The sequence below is a fragment of the Cetorhinus maximus genome, chromosome 1 (genome assembly GCF_964194155.1).
Source record: "Cetorhinus maximus chromosome 1, sCetMax3.hap1.1, whole genome shotgun sequence".
Classification (NCBI taxonomy): Eukaryota; Metazoa; Chordata; class Chondrichthyes; order Lamniformes; family Cetorhinidae; genus Cetorhinus; species Cetorhinus maximus.
Window position 1 is genome coordinate 228,006,640 of NC_135879.1, and position 20,853 is coordinate 228,027,492.

Here is a 20,853-nt window from a genome sequence, read left to right on the forward strand (position 1 = left end):
CGCCTGTTTCAGCTAAACAAAATAAGTGAAAGCCATTAGCTGATTTGATCAAGGCATTGTCCTGATGAATATCAGGGTCAAGCTGCCTGGTTTAAATTTCAAACAATGCTTGGCAGTTAACCACCAGTCACCATCAGTGGTGCATTCTCTATGGCAACACCACTTACCAAACAAGCAGCATTCTCTTCACATACAGTACAAATTGTTGTTTTCCACCTTATGTTGGTATTCTCATGAGTGCCCTGATGAGTGCAAGATGAAAAGCTTAGAGATGTTATAATTATTATCCTTGTAACCTCTTCTAGACACAAGATCTCTGTACTTCAGGTTTGGCCTCTTGCACATCCTTGATTTAAATTGCTGCACCTTCAGTGACTACATCTTCAGCTACCAAGGTCCTAAGCCCTGTAATCCCTTTACTCTCTAACTCTTTACTTCCCACTTCTTCACATCGCTCCTTAAAAGCTGCATTCTGACCAAGCTTTTGGTCATCTATCCTAATATTTCCTCATATGACTTAGTGTCAGATGCTCCTGTGAAGCACCCTGGAATGTTTTACGAAGTTAAAGAAGCTATGGAAATACACATTGAATTTTTGAAAAATGTTAGTTAGACGTGTCAAACCAGCATGTTAGAAAAATAAATTAGTCAAAAGATTAAATTCAAGAGAGGCAATTTCTAAAGGTAATATCTATTTCTGAAGTACGTTAATGTGTGAATAATATGTTTTAACTGACTAAGATAAGAGCAGCTGATCATTTTTTAAACCTTGGTTCTTGCTGAAATGTCATTTTCAAGAGCACGGCATAACTATTTCTGTGATGTGATTTATTTTGTATTGAGGGCAGCATGTCTTCCTTCATCCAATATCTTAGTTTTATGACATTAAATATTTCATTGGTGATAGCTGCTTGTATTCTATTAAAAAATGACCATGAGCAAAGAATTTTAATGACATCTGAAGGTCCTCCTGCATGGTTTTTTCACTGAACCTCAAAGCAAGAAGAATTCATGACTAAAATAATAATTTGAAATGTCTATTTCAACATTGTCTCTCATTTTAAAACATTGACGCGGTTAATATGCTCAACTGATTATTCAAACGGAATAGGTACACTCTGAAAGTTTATTTGCTGATAAATATTTGAAACTGGTTTGTAGACATCATTAAGATCCCTGTGGTGAGTTTAAAATTTAACAAGTCATAATGATTGTAAATTAACAACCTGATTTCCCAAAAGGCTGCTAATGCAGGGTAAAAGCTTCCATTTCAAAATTAGCTCCATAACTATAAGCAGCATCTTTATAGAACTCATTACAAACATAGAGATGTATCATCGCATTTCACATGATAGCAGCTAGCAGCACCTGAGAAGGAGGGAGGCACCTGAGAATTGTGGGAGCACAGTTGATGGTCTTTTGCTGACACTAATGTAAAGGCTTTTTTGGCTCTTTCCTGTTTAATGTCAGATACATGTATGTGGCAATAGCCATGAGGCCAGTGGCCGAAGGAGGGTACTTGTAATTATTGTTTCACAGCTGCTCTCTGGCGCAGCTTATGGTTTCAAATTGCCAAGTGGATGAAGAAGACCAGATTAAGCCCATATTATAGGATAAACCATAGTAGTAAAGGTTGATAGAGACACCAGTAATAAACAAAGAATACATCTTCCTTCATAATTGGATTGCATTCAGCATAAAATACAGCAATAAAACCTTGAGGTACCAATAATAAGGAAAGACATTTTACAATGAGTCTATATGACAATTCGGTGAAATATATTTCTTCTTTACATTGTTCTTGTAGAATGAGAGAATATGAGTATAAAGTTAACGAGCCTTAATGATCTTTTCTCTACATACATAGATGGGTAGGAATTGACTCCATTTTGACAAAGGAAGCAATGCTGACAAGCATGGAACTGCATTAAGTATAGTTAGGTTCCTAAAAATAAGGACTTGACTATTGTATCTGCAGATATAAGGTCTAAGGATAGTTTTACAGGTGTTCTATTAACTTTGTTTTATAGTACTTTCATCAGTCATGCTTTCTGTATAAATTACCATAACACTTCTTGATACCAACCAAGAACAATTGTATTAAAAAAGGAGTTAACATCACAGTATGTTTTCTTTCAATATTACGACATTTTCCATTTTTATGACTTAGAGATGTTACTTGTTAGCCTGTCAGCTTGGCTCAATTGGAAGCTCTCTTGTCCTTGGTTCAAGGTGCACTTGAGGACTTAAGGACACAGTCAAGGTCGATTACCCCATGCACTGCAAGTGCTACATTTTAAGAGATATTGTCCTTTGATTAGATAATAAATTGAGGTCTTTTCTGGTTATTTCACTGATTAATGATTATGTTTAAAAATTCTATTTCATAATTAAAAGAGCAGGGATTTTTTTCAATATATTAGTCAACATTCCTCCCTGAGCAATGCCACCAAAACAAATTAGCTTGCCATGCAATTCATTCACATAAGATTACCTAGGATAAAAGACACAGAAACCGTTGTCATGCCCTGAAAACTTGGAGGAAATACTTTATAATGGACAAAGGCTTTACACTGAAGGCTGACTAGCTACACCTCTAACGAAAGGAATTTCTAGCCTTCAAAAAACAGTAGGGACCTCATTATCTCTAAAGAGGGGCTAATGCCCCCTGTAACTGAAAAAATCAAATTCCAAGGAAATGCACCAACTCTTTACATTTCTAAGGCAGAGCTCTGGCCAATGGAGATGACATATCTGCAAGTACGAAGAGACCTTGTAATCTCTATTAAACTTATTAATGGATGAAACATTAATCACCTCAAGAATCTAGACCAGGAATATATATCCTTTGTCCAAACCAAGGGAAAGGAGTAGGAGTTATGTTTCATGACACCTCTCCCCACCCCCCAAAAAAAAGCTGCTAGAACATGTAATATTACCTTGTGGAGCTGAACAAAGGCAGTCTGCCATCTTCCATCAATCAAGCAGCAGTAGAACCGGAGTTCTGTCCAGGTTTAAATTGCCTGGTCCTCATCTACACACTTTTTTTCTACTGGAAAGTCTGAAATTTTGTTCCAGTGCCAACTACCAAGACGGATCGTGGAAGTCAGCACTATTGGAAAATTGGATTACCCTGCATCAGCGTCAGCCTGCTAACCTCTGAAGAAATACACCATTGGACTTTTGATTCTAGATCCTGGACTCAGTGAAAAAAATCCCGTTTTGTCTGTGGCCTTTGCCCTGTACCTCTTTCTTTCCTTTATCCCTCTTTTATAGTGTGAATGTACCAGGGTTACATAGCGACACCCCCTCCCTGCATTTTGAGTGTGTGTAAAATAAGTTAACCCTCAGGGTAGAATCAATTTTGAGTTTGCTGTGGGGTTATTAATAGAAAATTGGATCACTCCAAAACTGAGGGGTTGGGAAAAATACACCCTCACTTATAAAGGGGGAAATCAAAAAACACTTTTGTTTAAGGCCGGTAGTGAGAGGAGAAATCAGAGCTGTTTAAATTAAACCCCCTCCTGTCTGTAACACCGGCCACTGGCCCAACCAGTTCATGCCAGTGTTCATGCTCCCCTTGAGCCTCCTCTCATCTTTTCTCATCTAAATCTATCATTGTTACACTCTATTCCCTTCTCCCTCATATGCTTTACCCTTAAATATCCCTCATATCCCTTAAATGTATTTATACTATTCGATTCAACTGCCCCTGTGGTAACAAGTTTCATATTCTTACCTGTCTTTGGGTAAAGAATTTTCTTCTGAATGCCCAATTTGGATCTCTTGGTGATTATCTTATATTGACTACCTCCTAGTTATGCTCTTCCCCCACAAGAGGAAATGTGTTCTCTCAATCCACTCTATCAAAATCTTTCATAATTTAAAGACCTCCAGTCATCTGTCAGCCTTCCTCTTTCAAGGGAAAGGAGATCTAGCGTATCGATCCTTTTCATGAAAAGCATATCTATGTATTTCTGGCATAATCCTTGTAAATCTTCCCTGCACCCTCTCCAGTGTCTCTATGTCCATTTCATATGGTGACCAGAACTGCATGCTGTATTCTCAAGTGTGATCTAACCAAGCAGCAGCAGATACAGGTTTAGCATAACTTCCCTACTTCTCCATTCTATCTGTCTAGAAGTAGGCCTAGTGTTTGGTTTTCTTTTTGTATTGCCTTGCTAACCTGTGGTGCAACTTCTAATGACTGGCACTGCAAAATCTCTTGTTCCTCTACCCCACTAAACTCGTGCCTTCCAAATAATAATCCTTCCTACCGAAATGTACTACCTCACATGTATCTGTGTTCAACTTCATTTGCCAATTATTTGCTCATTCTCCGAGTTTATTAATATCCTCCTGTAATTTGTTGCAGTTCTCCTCAGTATTAACTTTCACCCTCAATTTAGCATCACCTGTAAATTCAGAAATTGTGCTTTTGATTTCAAGCTTCAAATCATTAATGTAAATTGTGAACAGCAGTGATCCCAGCACTGATTTCTGTGGAACACCACTTCCCATCTTCTGCCACTCTGAATAGCCCCGTTCTCTGCTCTGTCTTGAAGCATACTAGCAATCCACTCTGTCATTTGTCCTCTGACTCTGCATTCTCTAACCATGTACATTGGTCTATTTTGGGGCACCTTTTGAATGCTTTTTGAAAGAACAGATAGATTAGATCTATTACATTACTATTACCTACTCTCTCTCGCCTCAGAAAATTATTGTTGGTCAAGTAAGATATTCCCTTTTGAAATCCCTATCAACTATTCATTTTTACGTTTTTTGATCTAGCTGTGCATAAACTAGTTGCTGTGTTTGCCTACAGTTTCTGCATTTAAGAGTAACTCATTGTTTGATACAAAGGGCTACATGTACATTCTCACAGCTCCATGACATTACCCAAGTTCCCAGTCTTCCCTGGGATTACAATAAGATTGCAATATAGAAGCGTAGAATGGTGACAGCACAAAAGGAGGCCATTTGGCCTGTCAAGTCTCTGCTGCCTCTTTGCAAGAGCAGTTAGGCTCAGCTCACTCCCATCACTTTCCCCATTGCCCTGCAATTTTTTCCCTTCAGGTGCTTATCCAATTCCCTTTTGAAACTCATGATTGAATTTGCTTCCACCACCCTTTCAGTTACTGCATTTCAGATCACAATCACTCACTGCATTGAAAAAAGTATTTCCTAATGTCATCTTTTTGGTTCTTTTGCCAATCGCCTTAAATCTGTGTCATTTTGGTTCTTGACCTTTCTGCCAATGGGAACAATTTCACTCTATCGCATAACCTCTTGGATTTTTAAAACTTCTGTCAAATCTTCTCTGGACTTTCTTCAAGGAGAACAACCACAGTGTTTCCAGTCTATCCACAGAATTGAAATTCCTCACCCAATCTCTTCTACACCCTCTCCAATGCCTTCACATCCTTCCCAAAGTGTGGTGTCCAGAATTAGACAGAATGGCAGGATTTTCACTCCATAGCCCTGATTGTGCTGCTGGGGTGAAATGCCGGTCAGGACCACAAATGTTGGCTCTAGGAGCCCCATCCAATTAAGGATGGTGGATGGGTGGGCCCCTGGGTCTAGTGGGTCAATAGGAGTGAGTCCAGCACTGGAACATCGCCAACCCCACCTATAACAGGTTAACTGCTGAAGTAGATCGGGTACCACAAGGACGCCTCAAGATGGAGGGCCCTTTGAAGACTTAAATATTTAAAAATAAAATGTGGCCACAATTGTTGGACCAGCATTGTGCAGGGGCAACCTCTAACAGGATATTCTGCAGCTGCAGCTGTGGGTCTCAGGCAATCGCAGCTGTGGTGGGGTGAGGTAATGCTGGCTCCCCGTCCTGCATTGGTAGACAGACTCCATCTACCTGATGGGCTTCAGCCTCGGGTGGGGGTGGCTGTATGCCATCTGAAACACTCCAGAGTGCCCTCAGTAGAGACTTACCCACCACTGACTCGCCTTGGTCACAATAGGCCAAAGGGGAACATGCTGGCTGACCGATATGCCAGCTGCAACATAAAATTGCCAGCACATCCATTTCCAGTCCCATCTCAGCCCAGTACTCCACTTGAAGCTAAATCAGTCAGTGCTTTATAAAGGTTTATCATATCTCCTTGCTTTTGTACTCTTTGCCTTTATTTATTTATAAAACCCAGGATCCCACATGCTTTTTTAAACCACTTTCTTAACCTGACCTGTTGCCTTTAATGGGTTGTGTACATACAGCCCCAGATCTCTGTTCCCTGCAACCCCTTTAGAATTGTACCTTTTCTTTTACTGCCTCTCCTCGCTCTTCCTATAAAAATGTATTACTTTACACTTCTCTTCATTAAGTTTCATCTGACACCTGTACGCCATTCCAAAAGCCTTTTCATGTAATCTTGAGGTCTAACACTATCACAGTTCATCATAATTCCAAGTTTAGTGTTCACGTTTTGTCATTTACATATTTTGAAGTTGTGTCCAGGCTAGGTCATTAATATATACCGAAAGCAGTGGCTCTAGTACCAATCCCTCGGGAACCCTGCTATATACCTACTTCCAGTCCAAATAACAACCTTTCACTATTACTCAGCCAACTTTCTATCCATGCTGCAACTGTCCTTTTTTTACCGTGGGTTTTGGTTTTGCTGGCAAGCCATATGTGGTATTTTCAAAAAGGCTCTTGGAAATCCATGTGCTCCACGCCAATTGTATTACTCTATCGACTTTTTTTAAGCTCCTCAAACTTGACAAGTTATGTAAACGCAATTTTTCTTTCACAAATTCATGATGCTTTCCTTAATTAATACACAGTTGTCTAGGTGACTGTTAATTTTGTCCCAGATTAAGGTTTCTAAAATTTTTCCCATCACTGAGGTTAAACTGAGTGCCCTGTAGCTTTATCTTTAGACCCCTTTTTAAAAAAGATTGCAACATTTGCATTTACCCAGTGCACTGAAACCTCCTGCATATCTAAAGAGGATTGGAAGATCTGGCCAGTACCTCCCTGATTTCTACCCTTACTTCTCTCAGCATCCTCGGAAGCATCTCATGTGGCCCTGGTGACTGATCAACTTTAAGTACAGCCAGCCTTTCTAATACTTCCTCTTTATTAACCTTTAGCAATCCAGAATCTTAACTACATCCTTTTTCATGACTTTTTTATTCATACTAGGGATGGGGGCTTCGATGGCTAGGCCAGCATTTATTGCCCATCTCTAATTGCCCTTGAGAAGGTGGTGGCAACTTTGGCAATGTCTCATACCTTGGTAGAGACAGAAGCTAGGCATCTCATCCATGCCCCTGACTCGTGAAGATCCCCTTTTTTGTTCCTAATCAACCCCATGCCTGCCTCTTACTACCTTTTTAGTATTTATATGCTTGGAGAAGACTTTTCCAGTGTGATACCATCCACTTCAATTTTCACTCTAGTTTCTATGGATATATTCCTTCTGACTGCCATTTGTTTTGTCTTTGTTATTCATACTCAATCCAAATTCTAAGCTTGTTGATTTTACTTGATCTACGAAAGTTTGTAGGGCCTCATCTGATTCTGCAAGTAGCACCGTGTCGTCACTGTACAGCAAGTTTATGTTCTTGCCGCCAGTTTTTGTCCCTGCACAACCTTGTCATACTCCCGTCTTCACTTGAAACATGCCTGATTGTCCATCTTCTAGCCTAATCCTTGCTATTTGGTCCCACTGGAACGAGAAGATAGTTTGTCTAGTTAGGACAAATGATAATAGAAGGTACATTTCCAGCATTTTGTGATTGATTTATTGTTACTTTAGAATTCTGATAATTGTTGCTGTTTATCCCAACAATCAGTGTTTGTGATAAAATGGAAATAATTTGACCTTTTCCACTTGGAGATGGAAATTCGTTCTTAAATATGATTGAAGGTGAGCCTTCATTGCATTGGGCTAGTATTGTATGTTCTTAAACCATCTGTTCTCTTACTCTATTCCAAAATTGAAATGAAATTTTTGGTGAAACTTGTTTGATGGCAGTCTCACTTCTAGAATAACTATATAATGAAGAGATAAAATGTAAATGACAAATATGCTAGAAGAAGGAAATGATCTCAAATTACAGGTTTAAGTAGGGCAGTAATAATTTCCATATATAATAACTTGTTTCTCTTTCCTCCATACTTTATCTTTCAGAATAAGATAATTTTGGATCCTATGCACTTCAGTGAACAGCGCTACCGGCCATCTCTCGAGGAAAGGCTGGAGAGCATTATCAGTGGTGCTGCACTGATGGCAGACTCTTCTTGTACACGTGATGACCGGCGGGAAAGAATTGTGGCAGAGTGTAATGCTGTGCGACAGGCCCTTCAGGATCTTCTCACTGAATACATGAATAATGTAAGTTATATGAAACCAATTTGCTGTGGGGCCTATGATCCTTCATGTCTGTATTCCATACAAATTCAGAGCAAGCTTCCACATAAAATTGCATGAGTTGGTTTTCAAGGTTTTGAAGTTAGTAACGCTAATTTATTTGCAACAGAAATGAATAATACAACTAGAAAATTTATCCCAGAGGCTTCAAGAGATGTGGTTAAAGGAGTGATGCAATAGTTAGTTATTAAGGATGTGCTTTTTGAAAATAGAGAATTACTCGTAGTCCAGATGTGGTGTATTGAAGGGGACAAATTTAAGAAAAGTGACCACTGCTGCAGGCAGCTATTTTTCATAATTTTCATTGAATCTCCATTGTATGGGATGTGTCCAGAGTATTTTCAATTCTTCAGTATAATCAGAAAAATAAATAAATTTCTGCTCCACACGGTTATAAGAAGCAACTTTGGAAATTTAGCTTTATTTAGTAATTGTTAGTGTGTTTACAGCTACAATACAAATTTTTTTGAATACTGTGATTCTATGGTTAAAGGAAAACCCTACATGATCCCATAATGAATTTTGGAAAAAGTATGCCCCTTATTTCATTTCTTTAATATCCGATCGCTTGCTTTTGCCTATTTTATTGAATATTAATGTCGAGTGGAGACCGACAGAAGTAACCTTATATAAATGATTGGTTCCTTGTACTAATGAATTCTTCTTTAGCCCATGAATGAATCATTTAATTACATTGTCACACTGTCACAAAATATATGTCCATTGAGATCTATATTGCATTATTATTTAAGTTGTAACATATGTGCAAGTGGAATAGTGGAAGATATTAAGAGTTCAGTAAGAATGTCTTGCCCATATAGGATATGATGATGCAGTGACTTTACTGGATTCCATCAATGTTCTTGAACTAAATAAATAATGCAGATGTTAACTGTACTTTATGGCTGAGTCAGACACACTAGTAAAATAAAAATGCAGTATATTTTTGGCCATGCCACATCCTCTTATTGTGTTGAGCCCAATTTCGCATGCACTAACATTCTGTATAAATTAAAACCCATCTAGATTTGGCAATATTCCTTCACATTGGAAAAGCGTACATCATGAAATTTTCCATTCTCCATTCATACTTCCATGGAGGCTTATTTCTCTAGTTATCTTGTGATAGGTCTATCATGGTTTCCTATTAATCAGATGACCTACTTGTATAATTTTCAGTTGGTCAGACAGCTAGCCTTTGTTAGCTGTCTGACCAATTTAACATTGATGAGATATACTTCCTTTGTCTTTGTATCTGGATGCAAAGCGGATCATTGCATTTTAAATCTTTGCCATGTTTAATATGTTGTGCAAGTTGTGAAGTCCCAGTGGAGTATTGAAGTTACTGTTTTCTGATTGAATTTTCGAGACTAAGATTGATAGATTTTTGTTAGGCAAGGGTATCAAGGGATGTGAAGCAAAAGCAGGGAACTAGAGTTAACCTGCATATCAGTGATCTTCTTGAATGGCAGAACAAGCTGGAAGGACTGAATAACCACCTTCTGATCTTGCGTTCCTGAGTATCTTATTGCTTACATAGTATCTACAGCAGTGAAATGGGCCCATGAGATGGAACATGCCTATGCCAGTATTTATGCTCCACAGGAGCTGCCTGCCACTTTTTACCTCATCTCAACCAATCAACATATTTAATAAGATAGGTTGTGATCTATAGTTTAAGTAATACACGTAATAGGTAATTTACCACATGGACTGCAGTGGTTCAAGAAGATGGCTCACCAATACCACCTCAAAGGAAGTTAGGGATGGACAATAAATGCTGGCCGAGCTAGCGATGCCCATGTCCCATGAATGAATAAAACAGAATACTGTTAACAGTGAAATCATTGGCCAAAAATTTTATGGAAAAGTTAACGGTGAGTTTAATGTGCAGACTTAAATCATCCAGCAATTAGTGGCAGGGAAGAGTTTTTTTACTCATTCATGGGATGAGGGCATTGTTGGCTAGGCGAGCATTTATTGCCCATCCCTAATTCTCCTTGAGAAGGTGGTGGTGAGCTGCCTTCTTGAACTTCTGCAGTCCATGTGGCGTAGGTATGCTCACAGTGCTGTTAACAAGGGAGTTGCATGATTTTGACTCTGTGACAGTGAATGAACATTGGTATTTCCAAGTCAGGATGGTGTGGGGCTTGAAGGGGAACTTCCAGGTTGTGGTCTTCCCATGCATCTGCTGCCCTTGTCCTTCTAGTTGGTCGTGGTTGTGGGTTTTGAAAGGTGCTGTCTAAGGAGGCTTGATGAGTTCCTGCAGTGCATCTTGCAGATGGTACGCACTGCTGTCACTGTGCGTCAGTGGTGGAGGGAGTGAATGTTTGTGGATGGGGTGCCAATCAAGTGGGCTGCTTTGTCCTGGATGGTGTCAAGCTTGTTGAGTGTTGTTGGAGCTGCATTTATGCAGGCAAGTGGAGAGTCCTCCATCACACTCCTGATTTGGGCTTGGGCTGACAAATGGCACGTGACATTCATGCCACATAAGTTCCGGGCAGTGACCATCTCCAACAAGAGAGAATCTAACTTGACATTCAATGCCTATCCCATCACTGAATGCCCCACTATCAATATCCTGGCGGGTGGGGGGGTTACCATTGACCAGAAACTCAATTAGACTAGCTATGTAAATACTGTGGTTACAAGAGCAGGTCAGAGGCTGGGAATTCTGTGGCAAGTAGCACATCCCCTGACTCCCCAAAGCCTGTCCCCATCCTCATGATGGGAAGCGCAGTACATCAGTGCAAAAGATTAAGGCTGAAGCATTTGCAACAGTCGTCAGCCAGAAGTGCCAAGTGGATGATCCATCTTGGACCCCCTGGAGACCCCTGGCATCACAGATGCCAGTCTTCAGGTGGACAGGCTTTGGGAAGTCAGGAGGTGAGTTACTTGCCACAGGATTCCTAGTCTCTAACTTGCTGTTGTAGCCACAGTATTTGTATGGCCAGTCCAGTTCAGTTATTGGTCAATAGCAACCGCAGGATGTTGATAGTGAGGGATTCTTTAATAATAATGCCATTGAATGTCGAGGGGCAATGGTTAGATTCTCTCTTTTTGGAGATGGTCATTGGTACTTGTATGGCATGAATGTTATTGCCACTTGTCAGGCCAAGCCTGGATACTGCCTGGGTCTTGCTGCGTTTGAACATGGACTGCTTCAGTACCTGAGGAGCCGTGAATGGTGCTAAACATTGTGCAGTCATCAGCGAGCATCCTGACTTCTGACCTTATGATGGAAAGAAGGCCATTGATGAACCAGCTGAAGGTGGTTGCGTCTAGGACACTACTCTGGGGAACTCCTGCAGTGACGTCCTGGAACAGAGATGATTGAGCTCCAACAACCACAACCATCTTCCTTTGTGCTAGGTATGAATCCAACCAGCGGAGAGTTTTACTTCCGATTCCCATTGACGCCAGTTTTGCTAGGGCTCCTTGATGCCATTCCCAGTCAAATAATGCCTTGATGTCACCTTCTGGTGTTCAGCTCTTTTGGCCATGATTAAACCAAGGTTGCAATGAGGTCAGGCGCTGAATGATCCTGGCGGAACCCAAATTGAACGTCAGTGAGTAAGTTATTGCTAAGCAAGTGCCGCTTGATAGCACTGTTGATGACCCCTTCCATCACCTTACTGATGATTGAGAGTAGACTGATGCAGTGGTAATTGGCCGGGTTGGATTTGTTCTGCTTTGTGTACAGGATATACCTGGGCAATTTTTTACATTGCCGATTCGATGTCAGTGTTGTAGCTGTACTGGAACAGCTTGGCTAGGGGCACGGCAGGTTCTGTAGCACAAGTCTTCAGTACTATTGCTGAAATATTGTCAGAACCCATAGCGTTTGCATTATCCAGTGCCTTCACGTGGAATGAAGCAGGTTGGCTGAAGTCTGACATCTGTGATGCAGGGAACCTCGGGGAGAAGCCAAGATGGATCATCCACTCGGCACTTCTGGCTGAAGATTGTTGCAAATACTTCAGCCTTATCTTTTGCACTGATGTACTGGGCTCCACCATCATTGGGGATGGTGACGTTGGTGGAGCCTTCTCCTCCAGTGAGTTGTTTCATTGTCCACCACCAATCATGATCAAATTAGTATCTACACAGAGGTAGAGGTTGAACCCCTGGAGTGTATACAGGATGATTTTCTGGACCAATATGTTGAGGAACCAACCAGAGAACAAGCCATCCTAGACTGGGTATTGTGTAATGAGAAAGGAATAATTGGCAATCTAGCTGTGGGAGCCCCCTTGGGGATGAGTGACCATAATATGATAGAATTCTTCATCAAGATGGAGAGTGACGTCATTGATTCTGAGACACGGGTGCTGAATCTTGATAAAAGAAACTACAATGGTTTGAGACGCGAGTTGGCTATGATGGATTGGGAAATGTTAGTTAAAGGGATGACGATGGATAGGCAATGGCAAACGTTCAATGAGCGCATGGGTGAACTGCAACAATTGTTTATTCCTGTCTGGTGCAAAAGTAAAATAGGAAAGGTGGCCAAACCATGTTTTACAAGGGAAATTAGAGATAGTATTAGATCCAAGGAAGAGGCATACAAATTGGCCAGAAAAAGAAAACAGACCTGAGGATTGGGAGCACTTTCGAATTCAGCAAAGGAGGACCAAGGGATTGATTAAGAAGGGGAAAATAGAATACGAGAGTAAGCTTGTGGGGAACATAAAAACTGACTGTAAAAGTTTGTATTGGTATGTGAAGAGAAAAAGATTGGTGAAGACAAATGTAGGTCCCTTACAGTCAGAAATAGGGGAATTTATAATGGGGAACAAATAAATGGCTGACCAACTAAATACATACTTTGGTTCTGTCTTCACAAAGGAGGACACAAATAACATACTAGAAATGTTGGGAAACATGGGGTTTAGTGAGAGGGAGGAACTGAAAGTAATCAGTATTAGTAGGGAAATTGTGTTGGAGAAATTGATGGAATTGAAGTTCGATAAATCCCCAGGGCTTGATAATCTACATCCCAGAGTACTTAAGGAAGTGGCTCTAGAAATAGTGGATGCATTGGTGGTCATCTTCCGAGATTCTATGAGCTCTGGATCAGTTCCTACAGATTGGAGCGTAGCTAATGTAACCCCACTTTTTAAAAAGGAATGTAGAGAGAAAACAGGGAATTATAGACCAGTCAGCCTGACGTTGGTAGTGGGGAAAATTCTAGAGTCCGTTATAAAAGATTTAACAGCTGAGCACTTGGAAAACAGTGGCAGAATCGGACAGAGTCAGTATAGATTTACGAAAGGGAAATCATGCTTGACAAATCTACTGGAATTTTTCGAGGATGTAATGAGTAGAGTTGATGAGGGGGAGCCAGTGGATGTGATTTATTTGGACTTTCAGGAGGTTTTCGACAAAGTCCCATATAAGCGATTAGCATGTAAAATTAAAGCACATGGGATTGGGGGTAGTGTATTGAGATTGATAGAAAACCGGTTGGCAGACAGGAAACAGTAGGAATAAATGGGTCTTTTTCTGAATGGCAGGCAGTGACTAGTGGGATACTGTAGGGATCGGTGCTGGGACCCCAGTTATTCACAATATATATTAATGATTTAGATGAGGGAATTAAATGTAATATCTCCAAATTTGCAGATGACACAATGCTGGGTGGGAGGGTGAGCTGTGAGGAGGATGCAGAGATGCTTTAGTGTGATTTGGACAAGCTGAGCATGGCAGATGCAATATAATGTGAATAAATATGAGGTTATCCACTTTGGTAGCAAAAACAGGAAGGCAGATTATTATCTGAATGGCTATAAATTGAGAGAGGGGAACGTGCAACGAGACCTGGGTGTCCTCGTACACCAGCCGCTGAAGGTAAGCATGCAGGTGCAGCAGGCGGTAAAGAAGACAAATGGTATGTTGGCCTTCATAGCCAGAGGATTTGAGTACAGGAGCAGGGATGTCTTGCTGCAATTATACAGGGCCTTGGTGAGACCATACTTGGAATATTGTGTGCAGTTTTGGCCTCCTTACCTGAGGAAGGATGTTCTTGCTATAGAGGGAGTGCAGCAAAGGTTTACCAGACTGATTCCTGGGATGGCGGGACTGACATATGAGGAGCGATTGAATCGGTTAGGATTATATTCGCTGGAGTTCAGAAGAATGAGGGGGGATCTCATAGAAACCTATAAAATTCTAAAAGGACTAGACAGGGTAGATGCAGGAAGGATGTTCCCGATGTTGGGGGAGTCCAGAACCAGGGGTCACAGTCTGAGGATATGGGGTAGACCATTTTGGACTGGGATGAGGAGAAATTTCTTCACCCAGAGAGTAGTGAGCCTGTGGAATTCGCTACCACAAAGTAGTTGAGGCCAAAAGATTGTATGATTTCAAAGTGGAGTTAGATATAGCTCTTGGGGCGAAAGGGATCAAAGGACATGGGGAGAAAGCAGGAGCAGGCTATTGAGTTGGATGATCAGCCATGAGCATAATGAATGGCGGAGCAGGCTCAAAGGGCCGAACAGCCTACTCCTATTTTCCATGTTTCTATCACTGAATTTGGCAGGACTGTGGAGCTTAGATCTGATCCGTTGGTTGTGGGATTGCCTGTTTCTTTCTGTGGCGTGCTGCTTATGCTGTTTGGTACGCAAGTAGTCCTGAGTTGTAGTTTTACCAGGTTGACGCCTCATTTTAGGTGTGCCTGGTGTAGCTCTTTGCATGCCCTCCTGCACTCTTCATTGAACCAGGGTTGATCCCCTGGCTTGGTAGTCATAGAGTCGAGGATATGTCAGGCCATGATGTTACAGATTGTGGTTAAGTACAATTCTGTTGTTGCTGATGGCCCACAGAGCCCCATGGTTACCCCACCAATTAGATTCCTACAGATCTGCCATCTCTCTGATGACAATGGCACCTTGCATTCCCAATGAGTTTCATGAAATTGCTGCCTTTGCGCAGTAGATATAAATTAAATGAAATCTCCTCTTGTGTTTGCATGGGAATGTGCCATGGGAAGGGGAGGAGATGTTGGGGGTGATTGGGAGTGCACCAAGGTCTTGTGGACTGATAGGAGAGAAAATGTTTGGTGGTGGCAGAAATAGCAGAGGATGATCCTTTGAATGTGGAGGCGAGTGGGGTGGAGAATGAGGACAAGGGATACCCTATGGTGGTTCTGAGAGGGAGGGGAAAGGGGTGTATGAGCAGAAGTGTGAGAAATGGGCTGGACATGATTGAGAGTTCTGGCTGAGGAAAAATACATGTCAGAAGCACCATTGTGGAAGATGACATCATTAGAACAGATGCGATCGGTCAGATAATGCAGTCTGTTCGAGCACACATTCATTGTAACTTTTTCAGCTTTCGTTTACTGCTATGTCACTTTGCAAAAATGCTTGTTTCTTTCAAAAATAATGAAGCCCTTTGTGTAAAAGCATAGCTATTATCTACTGTTAACAGTTTTAAAGCCTTTCAGCGCATCAACAAAAATCTGGCATGTTGTGCTAAATAACTCTCAAAATTTGAAGATTATAAAATAATCATCATCCACCTCTTTCTCCATCAAAGTAAACTAATGCTGGGAAGATTAACATTCTTTATGTACTAATTTTCTTACAGGTTGAGGGAGAGAGAAATCCACATTTTGTTGTAAGGTAAAATGAGGACAAACAACTTTTCAATGTAATGCTTGGGACTGAGTTGAAAATTTATTCATAATGAACCTACAGAATGAAAACAATAGAATTGACTAGAATGAACAAATGCACTTTCCCATTCTGGATTTTCTAACGTTCTCACCACAGTGACTTTTCAGGGCTGTTGGGACTGAGCAGGGGAATGGGACGAATCACATCACACTTTAAAGAGCCGGCACAAGCACAATGGACCAATTAGCCACGTTCTGTACTGTATGATTCTTTGAATTGTTAATTATATTTATTTTTATTATTCATTCTTAGGATGTGAAAGCCACTTTACTGCCCATCTCTGAGAATGTGCTGGGTTTTATGAACCCTACTGAAGTGATATCCCTGTGTTATCTATATGTAACACAAATGATGTACTTGGATTCTGTTTGCTTGGGGATCTCTGGTGGGTTTTGTTTACAGCTAAATCAGTACAAGCATTAGAAAAATCTCTAGACACATTCTGTTGTTTAGGGTTTAACAGCGCAGAGAGAGATCATGGCTCCTGGTCACATGAAGACATCAGGTACCTGGCTCGTCTGCATGTTGAGCTTCTTAAAGGGACATCACTCTTAAAGTAATATTACAACATCCCTTTTTTTCCCCCAGAGATAAATCTCATACATTACAAATGAGACACTGAGTAATGGCAAACTTAGTTATACAGAAATAGGGATTGTAAACTTTACTTAAATAATGACTGTAAAATTTACGAGTTTGGAAGCTAGGAGTCCATATGTTGTTTTGGTGGTTTGACACCTCTTCCGGATCTTGTTACGGTGCAATCTTCTGGAGATGTGGGCTTCGCCCTTTGCTGTTCTTGATTCACAGGAGTGTTGTCGGTGTGTTAGTCTTGATTTCTTGATGTTCCATCCCATTGTCATATGGGTGTATTCTTTCATGTTTTCTGTGCACAAATGGCATGTTGTGCCTTTCTCTTAGCTGGCTTTTGTTCCTCCTCACTGTTGCTCTATCGCATGTTGTGGCTTCATAAGATCTGTGCTTACTGCACATTTTGGATACCTCTGCAGGTAATTGTGTTCCCATCGTGGGGTGTGTGACTCTGACCTATTGTCCTACGTGTAGCTGAGGTAGTTCTGCACATGCATGCTGGCCATGTATCATCTTCATCATCTTGTTTTTTGAGAAGTGCATCCTGCTTCTTGGAGAATTTGGATAGGTGATGGCTTGGCAGGATCATTCTCACTTGCCTTCCAAACATGATTTATGCTGGCAATGGTAAATCCACATCAAGAGGTTGCAAGCTTGGAGGTGCAACATGCTGCACAAAATTCTTATTTTGTTGTTCTATACTTCAGGATAATTGATTGGACAGTGTGGACCATCTGCTTGTCGAGGCCGTTAGACTGGGGGTAGTGTGGTGAGGATGTTGCATGGTTCACGCCCCATTTGGCGCACACGCCACTGAAAGGTATGCCCGTATACTGTGTCCATTGTCCAAAATGATTTCATTAGGTGCACTGAACAGTCTGAATATTGCATCCAGTGTGTGTGCCACGGATGCAGTTGCCTGTCTGACTATTGGAAATTTGGAGAAGTAATCGGTGACTCATATAAAGTTGTCTCTATTTACTGTAAATAGATTGGTAATTTTGGATCAAGGAACTGATAGAACTTCGTGAGGGTGTAGAGGTTCTTTACATTGCCCTGGCTGGTGGTTCTGGCATGCGCCGCACATCCTCACTAACTTCTCAATGTCTCTATTAATCCTTGGCCAATAGACCATATCATATGCCAGTCATCTCGTCTGCTATATGCCCATATATCCTTGGTGTAGTTGTGACAATATATTGGTGCATTTCAGTCAGAAGTACTTATTCCCTTTGAAAATTATGCCCTTCAATATACAGGGTTCATCCCTGGAGAGCCAGAAACATCACTTATCGTGTCGGGCCATCCTTCTATGACAGCTTTCCACAGTGCCTTCAGTCGCGGGTCGTTGGCTGTTTCTGATTGAAGTTGATTGCACTTGTGCTGACCAAAATGCAGTGAATCGACTTTGAGCACATTTCTACCTCAATGTCCACGCTGTCTACTTGTAGATCCAATGAAATGTTTGTATTCTTGATCAGATTTGGCAATCAGCTCAGCGTGTCCAAGGTGACCATTTTGGTACCAGGTTTGCAGCAGATGCCGAAGTCATATCCCTGTACTTTTACGAGGAGTCGTTGAAGTTGAGGTGGTGCCATTAGTTTGTGCCAGATCATCTCCAGCGCCTTGTGATTGGTTACAAGAGTGAACTGCTTACTGAACAGGTGAGTGTGGAATCTTGTGATCTCAAATGCCAGAGTGAGTGTCTCACGCTCTGTGTTGGAGTAATTGGATTGTGCTTGAGATAGGCTTTTGGATTCGATTGCCACCGGTTTGCCACCTTGCATGATGCACGGTCCTAATACTTTTTGCGAGGCGTCGACTTCCAGGATTGTCACCTTCTTTGGATCATAGTAATATAGGGTGCAGGTATCTGCTGACAATAATTGTTTGAGAGACTCGAACATATGTTGGTGCTCCTCCTGCCACACACATGGTACATCTTTCTTCAGTAGCTCTTTCAATGACGATGCTTTGTCGGAAAAGTTTGGAATGTATGGTGCCAAGAAGTTGAAAATCCAAGGCATCTCTGTAGTCTCTTGTCCTGTGGGCTAGGCATATGCCTGACATCTTCGACCTTGCCTGGATCAGGATAGATTCCACAACCTGAATAGATAGAGCCAAAGAAATTTATCTGACTCACATTCACCTGGCACTTCCTGCTGTTGAAGACAAGTCCGTCACAGTGAGCTACTGCCATCTGAGAGTGAAGATTTTGATCATGCTCTTCTTTGATAATGTTAATGGGCAAAACCATCAGCAATGCATATGAATCTAGGCACGCTTTCTGTGATTCTGTCTATATGCTGCTGGAACAGATCTTGACTGGCAGATGAGCCGAAAGGCAGTCTCTGGAAGCAATATCTTCCAAATGGTGTTCTGAAGGTAGTGACTCCTGAGATTCCTTTTCTAAGTGGACCGAGCAATACCCAAGTTTTGTATACAGCTTGGAGAAGAATTTAGCTCCTGTGAACCTGGTATTAAGTTCCTCCGGTGTTGGAATCTTGTGTGCATCTCTTTAGGGAGAGTTTTAGACGTCTCGGGTCTAGATGTACCCTGATTGCAACATCCTCCTTTAGAAGGCACCCCATTGAACTACTCTAGTCTGTGTGGTGATGCACATGGTGGATAATGCCATGTCATCCAGCTTACACTTGAGATTTTCGTGTATGTGAACGCTGCACTTCCTGGGAGGGTTGGTTGATGGAATTGCGCCTTCTCTGAGGTACAGTACAGCATCATCTTTGAAACTTCCTATGGTGTTGAACCTGTTCGGGTACAATTCTTGTAGCTCCTGGCGCTCAATGCGAGTGTTCTTGTTCTCTTCTGCTACCGTTGGTATCTTGGTGATCTAGTGGATCATCACAATGTTGAGATCTGTACATGGTGGTCGTCCTGCCACAGCTGGTCCACTCATGGCTACCTGGTAAAATAGTGGTTTCCAGGCTGAATTGCTGTAGCTGCATTGCATTGTTAGTGTACCAATGCATTGATTGGTGACCCCATTTATGCAATCAATTTAGCATGTGTGGGTTGTACCATTGATTTCCAATGGCCCAGGCCCATGTTCCTCAGGATTTAGAATATAAAGAACAAAAGAAATAGGAACAGGAGTAGACTGTTCAGCCCCTCGAGCCTGCTCCGCCATTCAATAAGATCATGGCTGATCCTCTTGTGTTTCGATTTTCACATTCCCATCTAACCCCAGTAACCTTAGATTCTTGTTAGGCAAGGGAATCAATCCACCTGTACCTTAAAAATATTCAATGACCCCACCTCCACCACCTTCTGAGGCAGAGAATTACAAAGTCGCACAACCCTCAGAAAAAAATTCTCCTCATCTCTGCCCTAAAAGGATGATTCCTAATTTTGAAACAGTGCCCCCTAGTTCTGGATTCACGCACAAGAGGAAACATCCTTTCGATGCAGCCAGAGGACACAATAGGACACAAATAAACAGAAGACGGGCGCAGCAGCATGATAAGTTGCACCCAGTGTCCTTTAACATCACGTGACTTGCACAGATCTTGGAATGCAGGGCAGCTTTCTGTGCGTGTCATGAAAATATAATAATTTGCATAATATTATTGTGTTTTATTGTAAAGGTAGGTTATTAGTGGTGCTTGGATTAGTTTCTGTGTAGGTGTGTTTGTGTGGGATTTAATTGAATTAAAGACAGATGGTCTTGAGCTTTTGAGTCATCAAAACCAAAGTTAGGTTTGAAATGCTAAATACATAAACATGGTTGAAGTTTTAGAATGTGAGGTGTGAGGAACATTTGCATTTTTAGGTAAACCAGAATAGTTTTAATTTCAAAGAGATGATGAGATGTTACACCTAACCATCAGGCTAAGCCAAACAGTGTTTGTTTTTCCCAAAGGTTACTGATAGTATAAATCTTTACAGTACTCATATTATTAGAAAAGTAAAGTTGCAAAGACATATTGGAAAAATGGAATTTAAATTAAAAAGGGTGAAACATGTATAAAGGAGTTGAAGTTTTGTGTAAGGAGAAGGCATTCTAAAATCTAACACGTGTGACAAGCCTCCAACCTATGTGCATCAAGTTGCTGTCTACAGGAACCGAAGCTAAGAGAACTCACTTTGAATATCACTGTCCAGGGTATTGTGTGCTTTGCCTGGGTCTGTTTACTTATATTTTGTTTACTGTTGCCTTAACAGAGGTG

General features: G+C 41.3%; 1 protein-coding gene across 1 annotated transcript in view; it reads left to right on the forward strand.

Annotated features, from left to right (window-relative positions):
* Positions 1–20,853, forward strand: part of ctnna2 (catenin (cadherin-associated protein), alpha 2) — a 1,502,658-nt gene that overhangs the window by 195,278 nt on the left and 1,286,527 nt on the right. The window contains exon 7 of the mRNA XM_078554361.1: positions 8,157–8,360. Within this exon, the coding sequence (XP_078410487.1) occupies positions 8,157–8,360 (204 nt within the window). The remainder of the gene's footprint in view (positions 1–8,156; positions 8,361–20,853) is intronic.